Source organism: Podarcis bocagei (genome assembly GCF_964188305.1).
Source record: "Podarcis bocagei genome assembly, chromosome: 17".
NCBI classification, from domain to species: domain Eukaryota; kingdom Metazoa; phylum Chordata; class Lepidosauria; order Squamata; family Lacertidae; genus Podarcis; species Podarcis bocagei.
In genome coordinates, this window is record NC_138143.1 from 5285482 (window position 1) to 5301968 (window position 16487).

Here is a 16487-nt window from a genome sequence, read left to right on the forward strand (position 1 = left end):
TGGGCATCGCCGTCTTGCCCTGCCAACGCACCTCCTGACTTGGCAAAAGCAGGGCTCTGTGCCTTTAAATCACTTAGATTGTCCACAGCTGCTGTGGTTTGCAAGCATATTATCTGAGAGGGCTCCCCCCCCATACATGGAGCAGAGTTAACAACTGTTTAGTTCTGTAAAGGGTTCAGAGATTGGGGGGGGGGTGCTTTTTCTCTTTTGTTTGTTTTTGGCCTATATTTGTCCTTTATTCCTCCATCCAGAGAAGCCAGTTTACTTTCAAAAGCAGCTAAAAAAAGGAAAGTGCAACTGAATTTGGCTGTGAAGCCACAAAAATCCAGACCATGCTATTTTTATTATTATTAGTTTTAAAAAGTGGGATGCAGCCGCTTGAAGACAGTTCAGAGTTTACAACGGACCTGGAACTCTTCTAAACTGTTAAATTTCCTTAGAAAACTTGAGAGCCAGAACTTCCAAGAAGCTTGACTCTTGTGAAGGAAGCAGCTGAAATGTCTTGGAAAATAAACGTTTGCTGTCTGTTTGAACCTTACTAGAAAGAAAACTTTGTGATGCTATTAAAAATGTGTAACCACATTTTTAATGTGGGGAGGGGGAGAAGGAGGGAGGGAACCAACTCTAAGGTTTCAGGGCTGACCAGGAAATCTAGAGATCTCTGAAACCACAAACTGGCTTCAAATGTTTTCTAAAAGGATTATTGTAGAGGGGGAGGGCAAGTCTTCAGGGGGCAGCCTGGTGCTGGAACTAGATGGACACCTTAAAGGCTAAGAAATCAGGGTTCAGGAAGAGGAGGGGGAATCAATCTTTTTTGGGGGGGATACTTGATCCCCAAATGTGCAGTTCGTTTGAACGCAGAGAAAGATCAAAGGCTGACTTGAGACTTCCCCCAAACCGTGGAAACCTTCTTGGAGTATAGGAGGGGAGAGAGGGAGAAACCTCAAAGCAAACTGACTTCAAAACGAGCTGATTTTTCAAACAACAGCTGTTAGTGGAACCCTCCCAAGTGCGAGGAAATAAATTGCCAACACCCCCTTTTTTCAGCCTTTTTTTTTTTTTGTCAATATCCTGGAGAGAGGCGGGGTGTGTGTGTGTGTGGAGAGAATCCTCCAGCCCAGGCAGCAAGAGCCAATCGACTTCCATGTCTATGTGTGCTGCTAACGAAATCCCACTTCAATCCAATTTTTAAAAACAAAAAAAGAAAGCGCACACACACAGCCCAAGAGACCGAAGAGGAGGGTTTGAAATCTCCTTGCAAGCAATCTGCTCTCAGCGCCTGGCGCTGCAGTACGAAAGAGCCAGCCCACTGAGCGAGGAGGGGAGAGGGAGGGGAGGCGGAGGAGGAAGCGAAGGGGGAATGGGAGCAGGCGCTCCAACGTGGAAACGCTTCCCAGCTCGCTTTCTGATACATTCCTGGCCAAGGCGATGCTTCTTGCAAGAGCTGCGCTGACTTGTTGCAAGGATCTGTCTTTGAGGGGGGGGAACGCACGCGCGCAGCCAAGCCAGGCTGGATCCATCGCTCGCTCTCCCCCACCCGCCTTCCCTTTCTTTGCTCGAGCGTGGATCTGTTCGCTCGATTGAGCTGCATTCGGATCCACTCTCTTTTTTCCTGAAGGGGATCGGGCCGTTTGATGGGGACTCTCGGCAGCCTGGCGTTTGGGGGGCGGCCTCGGAGGGATTTTGGGGGGGACTGAAGGAGCGGGCGCGGGGGGTGCCGTGCGATCATGCAGCGGGCCAGCGTGATGGGGATGCCCTGCCCGGAACCCAGTGGATCTTATTCCCAGCAGTTCAAAGCCATGAGGTTTTCGTACCACATCGAGGCGGGAGCAGCTTCCTCTCCCCAGATTCGAGCCGGTAAGGGAGAAGGGATTGGGGGGCGGGAGGGGGGGCGCCTCGTTTTCTGTCTTTGGCTGGTCAGTGGGAGAGCCTTCCGTCAACGCTGGAGCGGAGGTGGATTTCTGGTTTCGGTTTGCACCTTGAGCAAGGGAAGTCGTGCGCAATGGTTAGATCAAAGAAGCGCTTGCGCCAGGAGCATCTGGCTCCGCATTTGGGGGAGTGGAGGCCAGTGGCTAGAGCAGGATGCCGAAATGGCAGTTTTCTCTCTAGGAAATGATGTGTGTGGTGTCTGGTGGGAATCTGGGGAGTGGTGCGCGCAAACGTAGTAGCTCGGGATAAAAGAGCTCTACCAAATGTGGATTAATATCTTGTTTTTTTAGCCCATAGTTTGCAACAGTTTCGGGTCGCTGGAGGTGTTAAAAATAAGAATGGGCAACGGGCCTCTTTTCTTCCATCTGCACTCTCCTCCGAAACGTGTCTGGAGGTCCTGGAGCACAGGAGGGATTAGGCTGCCAACTCTGTAGCTCTCTGCCCCGAAGAGCTTACAGCGATAGTGCAGCCGCCCTCTCTTCTCCAGAGCTGCCTCTGCCCCACCGCTCCTTCTCTCCCACAGTTCTTGTAGTTGGCCCTGATTTTCTTTCAACCCTGCCATTTTGATTTCTTTCCTTTGCAAATTCCCAAACCTGATAAAAGACCAAGAAGGCAGCTTTTGAAACAAAGAGGTATGCAGTTAAATTGCAATGGGGGAGGTTCAGAAAAGGGAAGGGGGGGGTTGCAAGAGCATTAGTTTTGCAGCCTGCACTCTCATTCCTCCCCAAGCATCTCTCTAACCTTTCTCAGAGTCTTCTTGCTTTGCAAGATGTAATAAGGTAAAGGTAAAGGACCCCTGGCAGTTAAGTCCAGTCGCAAACGACTCTGGGGTGTCCCCCTCATCCTAGACCACACAATTTTCTACCCCTTTCTTGGGAGTAAGCTGTTCAGTTTGTTGATTATAACTCTTCTGCAAGACAGCTTGCCCCACTCTGAATCTGACTGATAAAGGACTTGGCCTACTGGAATTGCACCAGTGGAACTCCTTGCCACAGGCTCACACAAAGGCTTAGAGAAAATTTAACAGGATTAATACAGAAAAGATCAGCTGTATCTCCTGACAACTCATACATTCATAGGTGGAATTAAGTTTGGAGCCAGGATTTGGTGTCATTTTCTCTGGGTCTGATTTGCAAATTGCATCCTGTCAAGATGTAAGTGTGAAATGTGCAAGGGGATTGGGGGGGGGGAGATGTGCGTCTCTTTCCTCATCTTTCTCTCCCCCACCCCCTTCCCACTGTGAAGAATCTCACACAAGAGACTGAAGCCTTTGAGTCACCCTTACAAGTTTGGTATTATTAGAAACATTCTGTAGCCCGAGAAAGGCGATTGGGGAGGGGGGATTATTACAAAAAATAGGAAGAATTATCCTTCCTTGAAATGAGGCGGAAGAACTGGGTCTCTGTCCTCAGCATCCACACCAGCCTTTGGGTACTAGGCCTGGCTCTTCAGAAATGCCAGCTCTTACATTGCCAATTCCCTTAATGGCTTTGGGCATCACTCTTTCATGGGAAGGTGGGGCTTCGCAGTAGCCAGAGCAGGTTGCCCTGGGGGCTGGGTAATGGTCTCCTGGCCTTTGCTGTGATGGGGGTGGGTGGGGGAATGAAATGTAACAGTGGATTCTTTTCTGTGACCCCAGACACAGGGCAAGCCCTTCCCTTCCCCACCCCTTTCCTTTGTTGATTCAGACTTGGGTAAGCTTTGTGTTGTTTCCCCCCCCTTTTTTTGCTTTGTGCCTGAGGCCAGAGTGGGACTCCAGCAGCCTCGGGTGCTGCCACAGTGTAGCGAAACTATACAGACACGAGCCTTTCATGTGTACAACCCATTCAATTTTTTGAAGCAGGGTTTCCTCTCCCCTCCCCAACCAATTATTTTGCTTTGTTAGCTAATCCAGCGGCAGGAGTTTACTTGTGTGCATTTATCATTGTTGTTGCAATGGCACCTGTACATCATCTTCTCCTCCCTCCTTCCCCTTTAAAATGTGATTTATCTGCTAGGCTATACTGCCCTCTCTGTCCTGGGGAGAGAACCCAGGAATCCTAGCTCCCAGCCTTCCCTTCTCTAATACCCTGGACTCGCCCACTGCTCCCTTGAGCAAAAGGTGAGAAGGAAGCAATAAGGCAGAACTGAAAAGATGGTCTTTCTGGCTTGCCTTCATGATCCAGGCCTGGATTGTTGGGTGGTAATGCCATGAAGAGGTATAACAGGGGTGTGAATAAAGGGAGTGAAGGTTTGTGTGCTGGGGAGGTGTGAGCCACTTCTGGTTTGCTTTGTTTTTCTTTTCTTATGCCTGGCTGTCTAGCACTGTATTTTACACTCCTCCAGCACGCAGGAAGGCTAAAGAAACTCAGACGGGTCTGAACACTTCAGCTGGAAACCCGGCTATTCTTAAAGACACTGCCTGTGTGTGTGTGTGTGTGTGAGAGAGAGAGAGAGAGAGAGAGAGAGTTGTGCTTCCATCTTGCAATCCAGATTTTCATCCACAAAGGAAACCTTGGTTTGTTGCTTCCAATAGGAGTTGGCTGACTTGTGCGGCTTGAAAACAAAATGCTGTGCTTGAGAAGAAGCCTCTTGGAAATCCTGGCTTCTTTTAGGCAAAAGCAGAACCTAGTGCAGTGGTACCTCAGGTTAAGAACTTAATTCGTTTCGGAGGTCCGTTCTTAACCTAAAACTGTTCTTAACCTGAAGCACCACTTTAGCTAATGGGGCCTCCTGCTGCTGCCGTGCTGCCGGAGCACGATTTCTGTTCTCATCCTGAAGCAAAGTTCTTAACCCGAGGTACTATTTCTGGGTTAGCGGAGTCTGTAACCTGAAGCGTATGTAACCCGAGGTACCACTGTAGTTGTGCATACAGTCTTTCTCTCCCTCCTTTGGGCTCCCTTCCTCAGCTCTCTTCAGCCCGAGAGGTCGGAGCAGAAGGATACAGGAGCTGACTCGGGTTTTTGAGAAGGGACAGGAATCCTGTGGTTGGAGGAGGAGGAGGAGGAGGAGGAGGGCTGGGCGACTGGAGCCTGGAAGTGAAGTGGCAGGATTTAGGACTGGGGGGATCAGATGTGTTAAAACATAATGTTTAGGTGCTCTTTACCCCAGTGTGCTGTGGTTGCAGGAGAAACTTGAGCTCGCTTGGACCAGGTGCTGCCCATCCTTGTCTCCTGCCTGCTTATTCCGCCCCTAGGAACGGTTCTGCTCTCCCTCCCCCATCTTCCTTCATTACAAAGCCTCGAGGAACACTGCTGGGTTGACATAAAAGCAAAGCCACATCCTGGCTCCAGGGAAAGCCGCAGGGGGACTATCTGGGGGACAGAGAGCCCTGCTCAGGATGGGGAGAAGAAGGCCCGGCCCCTCTAACCCCTGCTGTAGGAGACACATGTGGTCCAGGGAGACTGGGAGCCAGGCCTCTTTGGCTCTGGGACAGGGGAGCACAGTGGTTCTGGAAAAGAGCACAGCCTGCAGTTGCAGTGAGTCAAAGGAAACCCGAGATTCAGGTTAGCTTAACTCAGCACTTCGTTCATCAGTGCTTTCTCTTTTGAGCAACTGTATTAATGGTTGGGGGGAGCCATGGGAAAGGACCCCAGGAAAGGAAGCACAAACCTAAAGGCAGGGCTGTTGACTTTATAAAAAAAATTGTGTTTGTGACAACAACTATCATGCCAATTTATTTAAATCAGTATGCCTATTGCAAAACCTCCACGTGCCTTTTGATATATTTAAAGAAGTGTGAGGTCACTTACAATTTCAGAAAATGGGCAAGGCTGTACTCCTATGGACGCTTGCCTGGGAATTTACAGAATTACTTATTTCTGATTATGCGTGAGTTGGGTTTTGCTGCAAAGCTTACTGTTCATTGTTAGCAACAAAGGTCCTATTTCGTATTGTCTTTCTCTTTTATTACAGTAATGGACCAAACTCAAAAGAACCTTGACAAACAAACAAGAGAGTCCTCACTGGATTGTCCCACAGATTAATCCATGGACTTTAATTCTTGCCTTGCAGCCTTGTTTGGGGGGGGGCACTCTTTGAAGTGTCCCCTCACTTCTCTAGCACTGTCTAATTGACATGGGCAGGTCCTAGACTGTGTTACTGGTAGGTGCAGGCTGGGAACTCAGGTTTTGTCTCTTGTTCTATTTGAGTCTCAAAACATGGGGCAGGGGTTCATGCTTCCTTCCCCAGCTGCCTGCATGGTGCACCTTCCTGACATAACCAAAAGAGGATTATGGAGAAAATTAGGATTTGGAACTAGGGAACCATGAGGCTCAAATTTGGGAGAGTGAAGCACAGGGCCCATCATGAGGCTGCTGCAGAGGTAAAATGAGTGGCTTCACTATACGAAGAGGTTTTCTGCATCACTAAGGGTGGCAGAAAGGGTGGCGCTGTGGGTTAAACCACAGAGCCTAGGACTTGCCGATCAGAAGGTTGGCAGTTCGAAGCCCCGCAACAGGGTGAGCTCCCGTTGCTCAGTCCCAGTTCCTGCCAACCTAGCAGTTCAAAAGCACGTCAAAGTGCAAGTAGATAAATAGGTATCACTCCAGTGGGAAGGTAAACGGCGTTTCCGTGCGCTGCTCTGGTTCGCCAGAAGCGGCTTAGTCATGCTGGCCACATGACCCGGAAGCTGTACGCCGGCTCCCTCGGCGAATAAAGCGAGATGAGCACCGCAACCCCAGAGTCGGCCACAACTGGACCTAACGGTCAGGGGTCCCTCTCCCTTTGAGGGTGGCAGAATGGGAACCCGCCATATTGGACCTGTGGAGCTTACTCTGGTGGGAAGTTATCCCATGCAACCCTCGGAAATGAATCGGGGCTCAGCAGGGCTTGCACAGGAGAACCAGCTTCCAGCTGGACTGTGCCTCAGCGATGGCTAGTAAGAAAGGGTTCTCTTCTGCCGTGGGCATGGAAACGTCTTGAGGCCGTGTCTGGGGCAGCAGAGACCCCTCTGGTCCAAAACCAGGGGCACCTCTGGGAGATTCCTGCTCTCTTTCCTTGCTTGCAGTCTTACTGAGCCGGCCCCACCATTTTTTTCCATCCATCTGGGTGAGAAGAGCTATCTTTAGAAAGGGGCCGGGCTGGGGAGCTCTGGGCCTGTAGTTCACTGTGTCAGCAACAGCTGCCAGGCACTGCGCGGGGAGGGGAAGCCTGGGCCTGAGACGGGAAAGGGCTCTCGGATGGGAGGGGAAGGGCGTAGAGGGCCGTATGCTAACAACCGGATCCCAAGACTTGCTGTGCCAGCAAGTAAAATAATTTAGGATGGGGCGTACGAACCGCTGTGCCAACGCTGCGTCATTGTGACATTTCACTGGCACTGCTGGGACCGCTGTCTTGTTGCCCGATGCTGTTGCCAAGGTTTGGGGGGGGGAGGAGTTTGCCCAGGTGTGACCCCAAGTGCATTCTATTGGAATATTAGCGTGAGGCCCAAAGGAAGTGCTTCTTAACAAAAGTCATATTTAGCTATACAGCATCAGACAATTTTAATCATTAACATGTCCCTGAATCTGTTCTGTCAGGGTATATATGCAAATAAGTACAGGGCCGGTGCCTGCACTGAGCATCCTCAGGCAGCTGCCAGGAACCTTTAGGCCGCTATTTAAGTTCCCCACTTAAATTTGGGGGGGCATTGTGAGTAATGTATGTGGTGCGTGGCTCACAGCCACCTGCCCCATATTGCCATGTAAGCCTGCGTGCAGGCGTCTGTGCACACATGCAAAGGTATGGCAGATGTCTTTAAAGCAGGCATAGGCAAACTCAGCCCTCTAGAAGTTTTTTGGGACTACAACTCCCATCATCCCTAGCTAATAGTACCAGTGGTCAGGGATGATGGGAATTGTAGTCTTAAAACATCTGGCGAGCCAAGTTTGCCTATGCCTGCTTTGAAGGCTGGAGAAGGCTCCAGTTATGTGCATTGTGCCCTCCAAACCCTGCAACGAAAAAACCCAAATTCTTTAGCCAGAAGAAATCATGCTGATGAAGAAGATTCACATGCATAATAAATATTATTTAATTGGACCTAAAAATAGCTTGGTGCCGCAAGAGTGAAATCAAAAGACAAGCCCTGCCCACAGCTCTGCAGTTTGCAAATACATGATGAAGGGAAAACAGGAACTAATTGGGGGTGGGTGGACACATTAGAATGATTGCTTGTGCATAATTGTTTCCAAGGTCGAAGTTAAAATACTTCAGATATTCTAGGGGAAGGACTAGTCCTTTTTCAAAAAAGCAAAAATTAAAAATTGTCCACGTTCACTTTCACACAGCTCACTTTGACATATGGCCCTCAGAGAGTTGAGCATGGGTCATTATGGCCCTCCAAAAATGTTAGCCATTCTTGGACTAGACAAATGGAAGGAGTGCATGATGTGGAGCTGGTGGGAGATTATCTTTAGGGAAAGCAACTAGCAACCATGGGAAGGAAGAGTAAGAAGTGACATAGCTCCCACCAGTCAGTCCTTTACTTCTCACTCCCAACTGAGATGAAGCCCTGGGCAGCGGAATTCTATATTCCACCACTATGTGGGCAGAACAGCTCTTGTCTCTAGTTGATGCCCACTCCAAGAGGAAACTTTTTGACAGTAAGAGCTGTTTGGCAGTGGAGCGGTCTCCCTCAGAAGGTGGTGGACTCTCCTTCCTTGGAGGTTTCTAAGCAGAGGTGGGATGGCCATCTGTCATGGAAGCTCTAGCTAAGATTCGTGCATTGCTAAGGGGTTGGGCTCTTGAGGTCCCTTCCAACTTTATGACTTTATGGTAAAGGGTTAAACACAGTTGAAATAAATGTTTTTAAAATTTTGCAAAACTCCAGTCCTGCCCTTTGGCAATGCTGCCATTGCCTGCCAATCCCACATTGCCCATAATGGAAGGAACTGGTCAACCTGGGGATGTGTCCACAGTGATACCACGTCCCCTTAGCGCACGAAGCAATGCCACGGTGGCCGCAGATGATGAACCCCAGCAGCGCAGGCAGCCAGTGTGCAGCTTCCAAAAGACTTCAGGTGCCCTGCAGGGTGGGGTCCTAAGTCTCACATACCACAGTTCATACAAGTGTGCAGACTCAAGGACCCAGCCAGTCTCCCACCTGTGCAGCCCATGGGACCGCCTCTCCTCCAGCAGTTTGGCTGAGAAGCCAGTCTTGCTTGCCAGCACCCAACACGGCTACTCACCCCTTCATACACTCCATCAGAAGCACCCCTTGGCATACTCTCAGAGGCCGACCCCCACAACCAGAGACAGCAAATGCAGTACATACAGTGGTACCTCGGGTAAAGAACTTAATTCGTTCTGGAGGTCCATTCTTAACCTGAAACTGTTCTTAACCTGAGGTACCACTTTAGCTAATGGGGCCTCCTGCTGCCGCCGCACGATTTCTGTTCTCACCCTGAAGCAAAGTTCTTAATCCAAGGTACTATTTCTGGGTTAGTGGAGTCTGTAACCTGAAGCGTATGTAACCTGAAGCGTCTGTAACCTGAGGTACCACTGTATTTGTTTCCCTACCTCCAAGGGTCCCATCCTGATGCCATTTACCACAAGTCTGAAGGAGAGGGAACCCTGCTCACTAACCCACGCCAAATACAGAAACAATACGTGGAGTACTGATGGCGATCTTTACTGAACGGCACCAGCAGCGATGGAGTGTAACCCACAAAGACTGCCAACCAGTCACCTGGGCTGGGCTCTTGCGCTGGTTGGCAGTGCTACAGAGGAGCAGTTGGAAACACAGTGCTCATGGCTGTGGTAATGGGTTGGGTCTTGGTCTGCACAAAACATGGTGTAGGATGGCTGTGCTTGTGGGAGCAAGGGGTGATATGGAGAGAGCAGTTCATAGTCCCTGCACCTGGATGCAGGTAGAAGAGTGAGAAGTGTTGCCTGTGTGCTCAGTCAGTGCTCACGATAGCAGCGTACCTGGTCTGGGGCTTCTGCCAAATCCTAAAGCCCCCTCAACTGGTGCAACTCCAATATAGGATTGTGGCATACTCAGTTCCTCTCCTATGTTTTCCCTCCTCTGTGGTTCTCCCCCCTCACCCCCAATCTTAATCTGTGTGGTAAGCTCTTCAGGGCAGAAGCCTGCTGATATTACTCCAAAAAATGTGCAGACGTCCATTAAAGCAGCCTTGTTACTTGACCCGTGTATCCTCAAGATTGCACCAGCCACTTCTTGCGTCTCTTGGAGGTGTGATCAGGAATAGCAGTTCCTGAAATGTGGGGCTCCTGTTCTGTAATAACTGAAGGTGTGGGTAAGGGGGAGAGAGAGCACCCGGTAACGATACAATAATCTTTATTGTCATTTTCCCATACAGAACAATGAAATTGAAAAAATCTACATCAGACATTCAAAAACCCACAAGCCAGCTATCCCAGCCTGGCTAGCCCCTAAAAACTCTGATACCCTATAATTGAATACAGTGGTACCTCTGGTTACGTACTTAATTCGTTTCGGAGGTCCGTTCTTAACCCGAAACTGTTCTTAACCTGAAGCACCACTTTAGCTAATGGGGCCTCCTGCTTCCGCCGCGCTGCCGGAGCACGATTTCTGTTCTCATCCTGAAGCAAAGTTCTTAACCTGAGGTACTATTTCTGGGTTAGCGGAGTCTGTAACCTGAAGCGTATGTAACTCGAGGTACCACTGTACAATATACTCACATAAAGACTACTTTACACTGCGTTTAAAACCAAAATTGCATTTGGATAGAAACTGATAAGGCCAGAAATACGGCCTGCTCAAAATGCCAGGCCAGCGCTCCTGAAGTTCAGTCAACTAAGAAGCTGGCAATCCTGCAGTTTCTTAACTGCTCCTGTTTTTCCAGCCTCCGCCTCCGGCCTTTGATGACACTCCCCCCCCCTTCTTCCTCTTCTGTGAAACGCAAAGGGTTAAACCCCCCCCCCAACAGTCCAACAGAGCAGGGTGAGGGCAGGATACATCCTGCTGCACCACCCACATTTGGCTTCTCTTCCCTCCCTCCAACTTTTTTTCCTTTTGCAGAACCCTTAATATGTTCCATATGGGCCCATCATGTGCACAGAGGCTTCCGATGGCCCTGGGGCTGGAGCTGTTGGTGGAATGGACACCCTGAATTCTGAATCACACCGAAGTCTCCTTCCAGCCCCTATACAGGGCTGCTTCTTTTGAGTTGTCCTTCCCTGTGCAAGGGAGGGGGTGTAATGAAGCTGATACGGATCTCTGTTTGCCCCCACCACGCACTGCTTACACTGGACATATTCCCAGGTTGTTTTTATGTGCTCAGATTCTATTTAGTATTTTGTCTGGAGATGGAACACGGGGGGTCAGCACGTACTCAAAACTTGTTTTGGGGTGGGGACTTCTGGAAAGCCTTCTGTATGGCCACCACTCCTTGCCAGACTTGGTGGGCTTGCCTGCTTCTAAACTTTCCTTTCACCAGATCCGAGGACATGCATGCTGCGAGGAGTGGATGCTCGACAGACAGACTGCCATCATGCCTCTCGTTCTTGCTTCGAATTGGTGCCCTGTAATTTTTACAAGCAAGCCTTTAATTTGCTGCAAGCTGGACACAGTTTGAGAGAGAGAGAGAAAGAATCTTGTAGGGTGGAGTCGGGAGGTAGGCTGCAACCAGCTCAGATTTTTAAGCAAAGGAGGAGATTGCCAAGGCTGAGTGTTGAAAAAGGGCCCCTAACCCTTTTAATTTCTGAGCCAGCTAAACACTTTCCTCTGGGCCCAGGATTGCCTTCCTTTCTGGCTAATGTGGCGGCTAATCGTGGCAGTAATTTGTCTGGTTTTTCAGTGCCAGTGATGGGCCTAGGAAATAGATAAGCAACAGCTTTGTAACATCAGGCGTGGACATTTACAGGGTTGTCATGCAGAGGTTGTCAGGTAGGCTCTGTTGGCAGGGCTGGGCAGGGGATAGATTCTGTCATGTTGGACCTGCACATTCTATTTCAGTTAATACGGATTATTTATTTCTTAAGCAGAAGTGCAGTTAGATAAATTTAGGTTCTGGATTTAATGGTTTTAAAGGGTCTTCCTCTTGATGATAATGTGTATTACAGGCAACTCCGAATTTACATGGAGGTTACATTCCAAGGCACCACGTGTTAAATGAATTCGCATATATTTGAAACACCATTGAAAAATCCTGCAAATGCCCCATTCTACCCCTTTTTGCAATGTTTTTGGGTTTGGTGTGATGAGCGTATGTGCGGTTGCACACATTGGACGGGCCTTAAATGGTCGCTGCCTCTTCTTCACTTCAAGATACAGTGGTACCTCGGGTTAAGAACTTAATTCGTTCCGGAGGTCCGTTCTGAAACTGTTCTTAACCTGAAGCACCACTTTAGCTAATGGTGCCTCCTGCTGCCGCCACGCAATTTCTGTTCTTATCCTGAAGCAAAGTTCTTAACCTGAGGTCCTATTTCTGGGTTAGCGGAGTCTGTAACCTGAAGCGTCTGTAACCTGAAGCGTATGTAACCTGAAGCGTATGTAACCCGAGGTACCACTATACTGGCTGTGTGCACAACCAAACTTTTAAAGTATAGTATATTGCTGGGAATGGTAATTAATTCCTCACAGAGCTAGAAATCCTAACACCCTCAATAAACTACAGTTCCCAGGATTCTTGGTGGTGGTAAGAAACATGTGTGAAATGTGTACTGCGCACACAGCCATGGAGACGCAGTCTTGCTGCAGTTGGGAGCCTTCCTGCGCATCCTGCTGGGTGGGACCCTAGACGCACTCTGCCCTGATGGCAACATTGCCCTCCAGACTTCTCCTCTTATACTTGCTTTCTGGAAGGTTCTGTAGTGGACCCCCCCACCCCCACCCTGTTTTATTGCAGGCTTATGGATGGTGTGTAGGAGTTCTAATCCATGTTAGCGACGGTGTGTTGATTACGTTCCCTCCCGGCGGATGAAGGCACGGCTTTATGCAAGTGGTGAATCAGAGAGAACAGAAAGGGCGTGTGAGTCAATGAGTCCCTTCGTAAATAAAATGCATATATCTCAGTGCTTAATTTCTGCAGGAAAAAGGAGGCTCTGAGGGTCAAACCTGCTTTGAACCAGTTTTCCTTAATCCTAAGAGTTTGGGGACAGGTGCCAGTCACTCTGTGACAAGGGCAAAGCAGCTAAGCTTCCTTTATTATTACTAACAAATCTCCCGGTACTGGTACTGAAATCAGAACTGAAGGTTGACTATGTGGCCCAATCGCCTTCTCAATCCAGCCCGTGGACAGTCCAGAAATCAGCGTGTTTTTACATGAGTAGAATGTGTGCTTTTATTTAAAATGCATCTCTGGGTTATTTGTGGGGCATAGGAATTCATTCATTCCCCCCCCCCCCAAAAAATATAGTCTGGCCCACCACATGATCTGAGGGACGGTGGACCGGCCCACGGTTGCTGACCCCTGCTATTCCCACAATCCTTGTTCCTGTCTAGCCGTCGCCCCTCCTTCATCTTCCTGCCAACACTGCAGGCCCCAAATCCCACACACCTCAACCCATGACTGTGCTCTGCCTTAACTGTTTTAAGTCAGGTCTGTAGCGCATTTGCTTCCTGCCCCAGTCTGGCTGGCAGAAAGACGGAGGGTGTGCATTATGGTGCCACCCCACTGACAAAATCAGTGGGGCACAAAGTTAATTGACCCTGAGGATGCCAGAGTGAAAGCCAGGAAGAACAGTATGAGAGACTGCAAAGGATGGTCTCTTCACAGGTTTCTTCAAATACTCCCACTAAGGAGCACTGCTATGTGTGTGTGTGCATCTGTGTGCATATAAAGGTAGACTTGGAGCTGTTTTATCCCCCCACTGTGATTGCTGCAATTTGTGGGAAGGGATTAATTCGTCGGGGGGGGGGGGCGGCGGCGCTGGGAACCTGCTTTTGCCAGCAAAGGCTGCGATTTGCATTTTTATTTTACCCAGAATCCTTTGTGTGGCAGGGTTTCGCTCTTTTTCTCTCCCCCACCCCCCGCAGGTGACAGCCTTATGTAGGTGACTCCTGGACAGATTTGACACAAATACTGCCAGACACAAGTGGCCTTGGATTGGCAGCGAGGCTGTCTGCTTCTGAGAAGCCTCCAAGCCCTCGCAGCCCTAGAGAGGCTGGGAATGGCACTTCTGTCAAGTCCATCTCTCCATGGGAAACGTTAAAGAGACTACAAAAGGGTTTCTTTCACACACACACACAGGCTTAATGGTTTTTAAAAGCCCTTCCAGCCTCCAGTTTTGTTAATGGAAAACGGAGCTTTAATTGTGTTCCAAGCACTTTCGTACATAAGTGGTCAGGGATTTTCCCTTGCGACCCCCGATGACCCCCCTCCCTCTGTGCAGGCTTCTGGGTTCTCTTGACACCCCCACCTCCATATCTCAGTCCCCACCTTTGCCTTATCCATATCAGTGTCTAATCCCTGCTCTGAGACTCATTAATCCATTTGACCCAGCCTGGCTTGCATTACAGGGGTGGGCTGTGAGTTGGGGGGGGGGGAGGATCTTTAAAGCCCTGTGGGACCTGCAAGCAGAGCCTCAGGCAGGAATAGCAGTAGGGGGGGGGGTTGGTGGGGGTCAGGACCCTGATGCAGAAGGGACCCCTGTGCCATCTGTTCCTTTCACTCCACAGTGCAGATGGCGTCAGCACATTTGCGGAACAGGTAACCCCCTGGGGAATAGAGAGCTTGATGGGTTTTCTCTTTCCGTGGGGCAAGGGGAGAGTAGGAAGGGGCGTGGGTTTGCCATTTGGCTCATGACCAGCTGCCCCACATCGCCAGAGCTCAGATTTGTGTGGAAAGAACATGGCGACTTTCTCCTTCCCTCCGCTCCCTGCTAACAGTTCTTAACTTTCATTATTATATAGCCCAGTCAGTGCCCATGTCACTTTATAGAGAGGAATGGAAGGTCTCTGTCCCCAAGGAGCTTGCATCCTAAATTTTGAAAGTGGAAGAGAGAACAAAGGGAGAGTTGTGGGTAACAAAGTATTGGCTTAGGATGACTTAGAGTAATGCAGTTAGATCAAGTATGTCCAAAGTCTGTTTTGGGGGCCTAATCTGGCCCGCCGGTCGGTTTAATCCGGCCCCCATGGCAGTTTATTTCCTGGGGGTAAAATCCTAAAAAAAACTGAACAACAAAAAGCTCAACAACTTCAATCCTAAAAAAAAAGGTCAACAACTTTGGTTGGCCCTCACAGCCCTTCACTTCATCAAATCTGTCCGTTTTTGAAAAAAGTTAGGACACCACTGAGTTAGATGGATTTAAGCGTCAGTTGGGGATAAAGGCTAAAGCCTGCTTAGAATACCTGTTTTCTTCTTGGAAACCTTCCTGTTCCCCTTCCTTGGTGCATGGAGCAGAGTGTAGTTACTCAGCTGCCAGCGCAAGGCACTCACCTTGGGCTGCTCCAGAAGTCAGTGAACTCTGCAGCTGAGGCTAAGCCCTACTGACCCTGGGCTCAGATGGCACCCTGCCCCTCCCAGAAGGTACATGGAGCAGCCTGGAGGCTCACTCCTGACTCGGGTGCGGCAGGCAGGTAGGCAGGCTCCGGAAGTGCAGCAGGCGAGTCAGAGCTGGCAGGGCTTATCCCCACAGGTGAGGTCACTGGCCGGGTTAAGGTGGAAGCGGGAACTTTGGGAGCAGGGAGGGAAGGCTCTGTTTTGCCTGTAAGCTCTATTATCTGTGCGTACAGCTACAGATTGCGTGGAAGGGCAAAGCACACGTGAAAGGGGGTTGCATTTAGAATCATGTCAGGTGCTGTTAAACACTGGAACTCTTTCCCATGGGTTGCTAAAAAGTGCTGCATTTTCGTTTAGCTAGATTCTGCAGCAATTGGTCCATTAATGGCTGGAAATGGCTCCAGCGCAGGGGAGGGACTGATCATACTGTGTGAGGATAGCCTGAACTTGGGAGGGTTTGTTATATGCTGAAGGAAACCTGTTAAAGGGCGTTACGGAGATGATGGTTTTCCGATCTGTGGGTGACAACTGTGATAGTCCCAAGAAAAATTGCTTTAATAGGTCCCCTTATTAAAGATTTTCAGAGGAGTTATATATCCATGCACATATCATTTTTAATGTGTAAAATGCTTTACAGTGCTTTGTTCCACCTTCACAATAGTTTTCTGAAGCAGAGAATAGTTGCCTCCATTTTATAGATGGTGGACTAACTGCATCTGATGGCCATAAACTCATGCGTTAGAATATGGGTTGCTGTTGAAGTCATCTAAAATGTGCTGGGATTTAAGCTGGGGAACTGCTTTTCTCACACAGCCTCGTCCCTCAGCTATTTTTCCTTTCAGTGGGGCTCTGAAACTGGAACTAAAGCCCCCTGGGTGAGTGGGGGTTGGGGAGAAGAGGGAAATGTCAGGTGAGGGCAAGTTTCAACACCTGCTTGCTGCCTGTGCACTGTAAATTTCCTGCTAGCTTTCTATGAATTCAGCATGGCCAATCTTCTAGCACAGGGGCAGTCACCCGGGATGTTGTTTTTCAGCTCCAACTTCCACCCCCCAGCCGGCATGGCCTCTGGTTGGGGATGATGGGCTCCACATTGGCTGTCCCTGTTCTAGCACCTGGTTGTGCCACCATTGCGCATAGTTCAGCCCTAAGAGAAAGTGAATTACACAAGACAGA

The 16487-nt window shown here is 49.4% G+C and overlaps 1 protein-coding gene across 1 annotated transcript in view; it reads left to right on the forward strand.

Annotated features, from left to right (window-relative positions):
• The first annotated feature begins 1332 nt into the window (after positions 1–1332).
• The window catches only part of FGD1 (FYVE, RhoGEF and PH domain containing 1), a 47877-nt gene continuing 32722 nt past the window's right edge, over positions 1333–16487 (forward strand). The window contains exon 1 of the mRNA XM_081175690.1: positions 1333–1857. Within this exon, the coding sequence (XP_081031816.1) occupies positions 1728–1857 (130 nt within the window). The 5' untranslated portion in view covers positions 1333–1727. The remainder of the gene's footprint in view (positions 1858–16487) is intronic.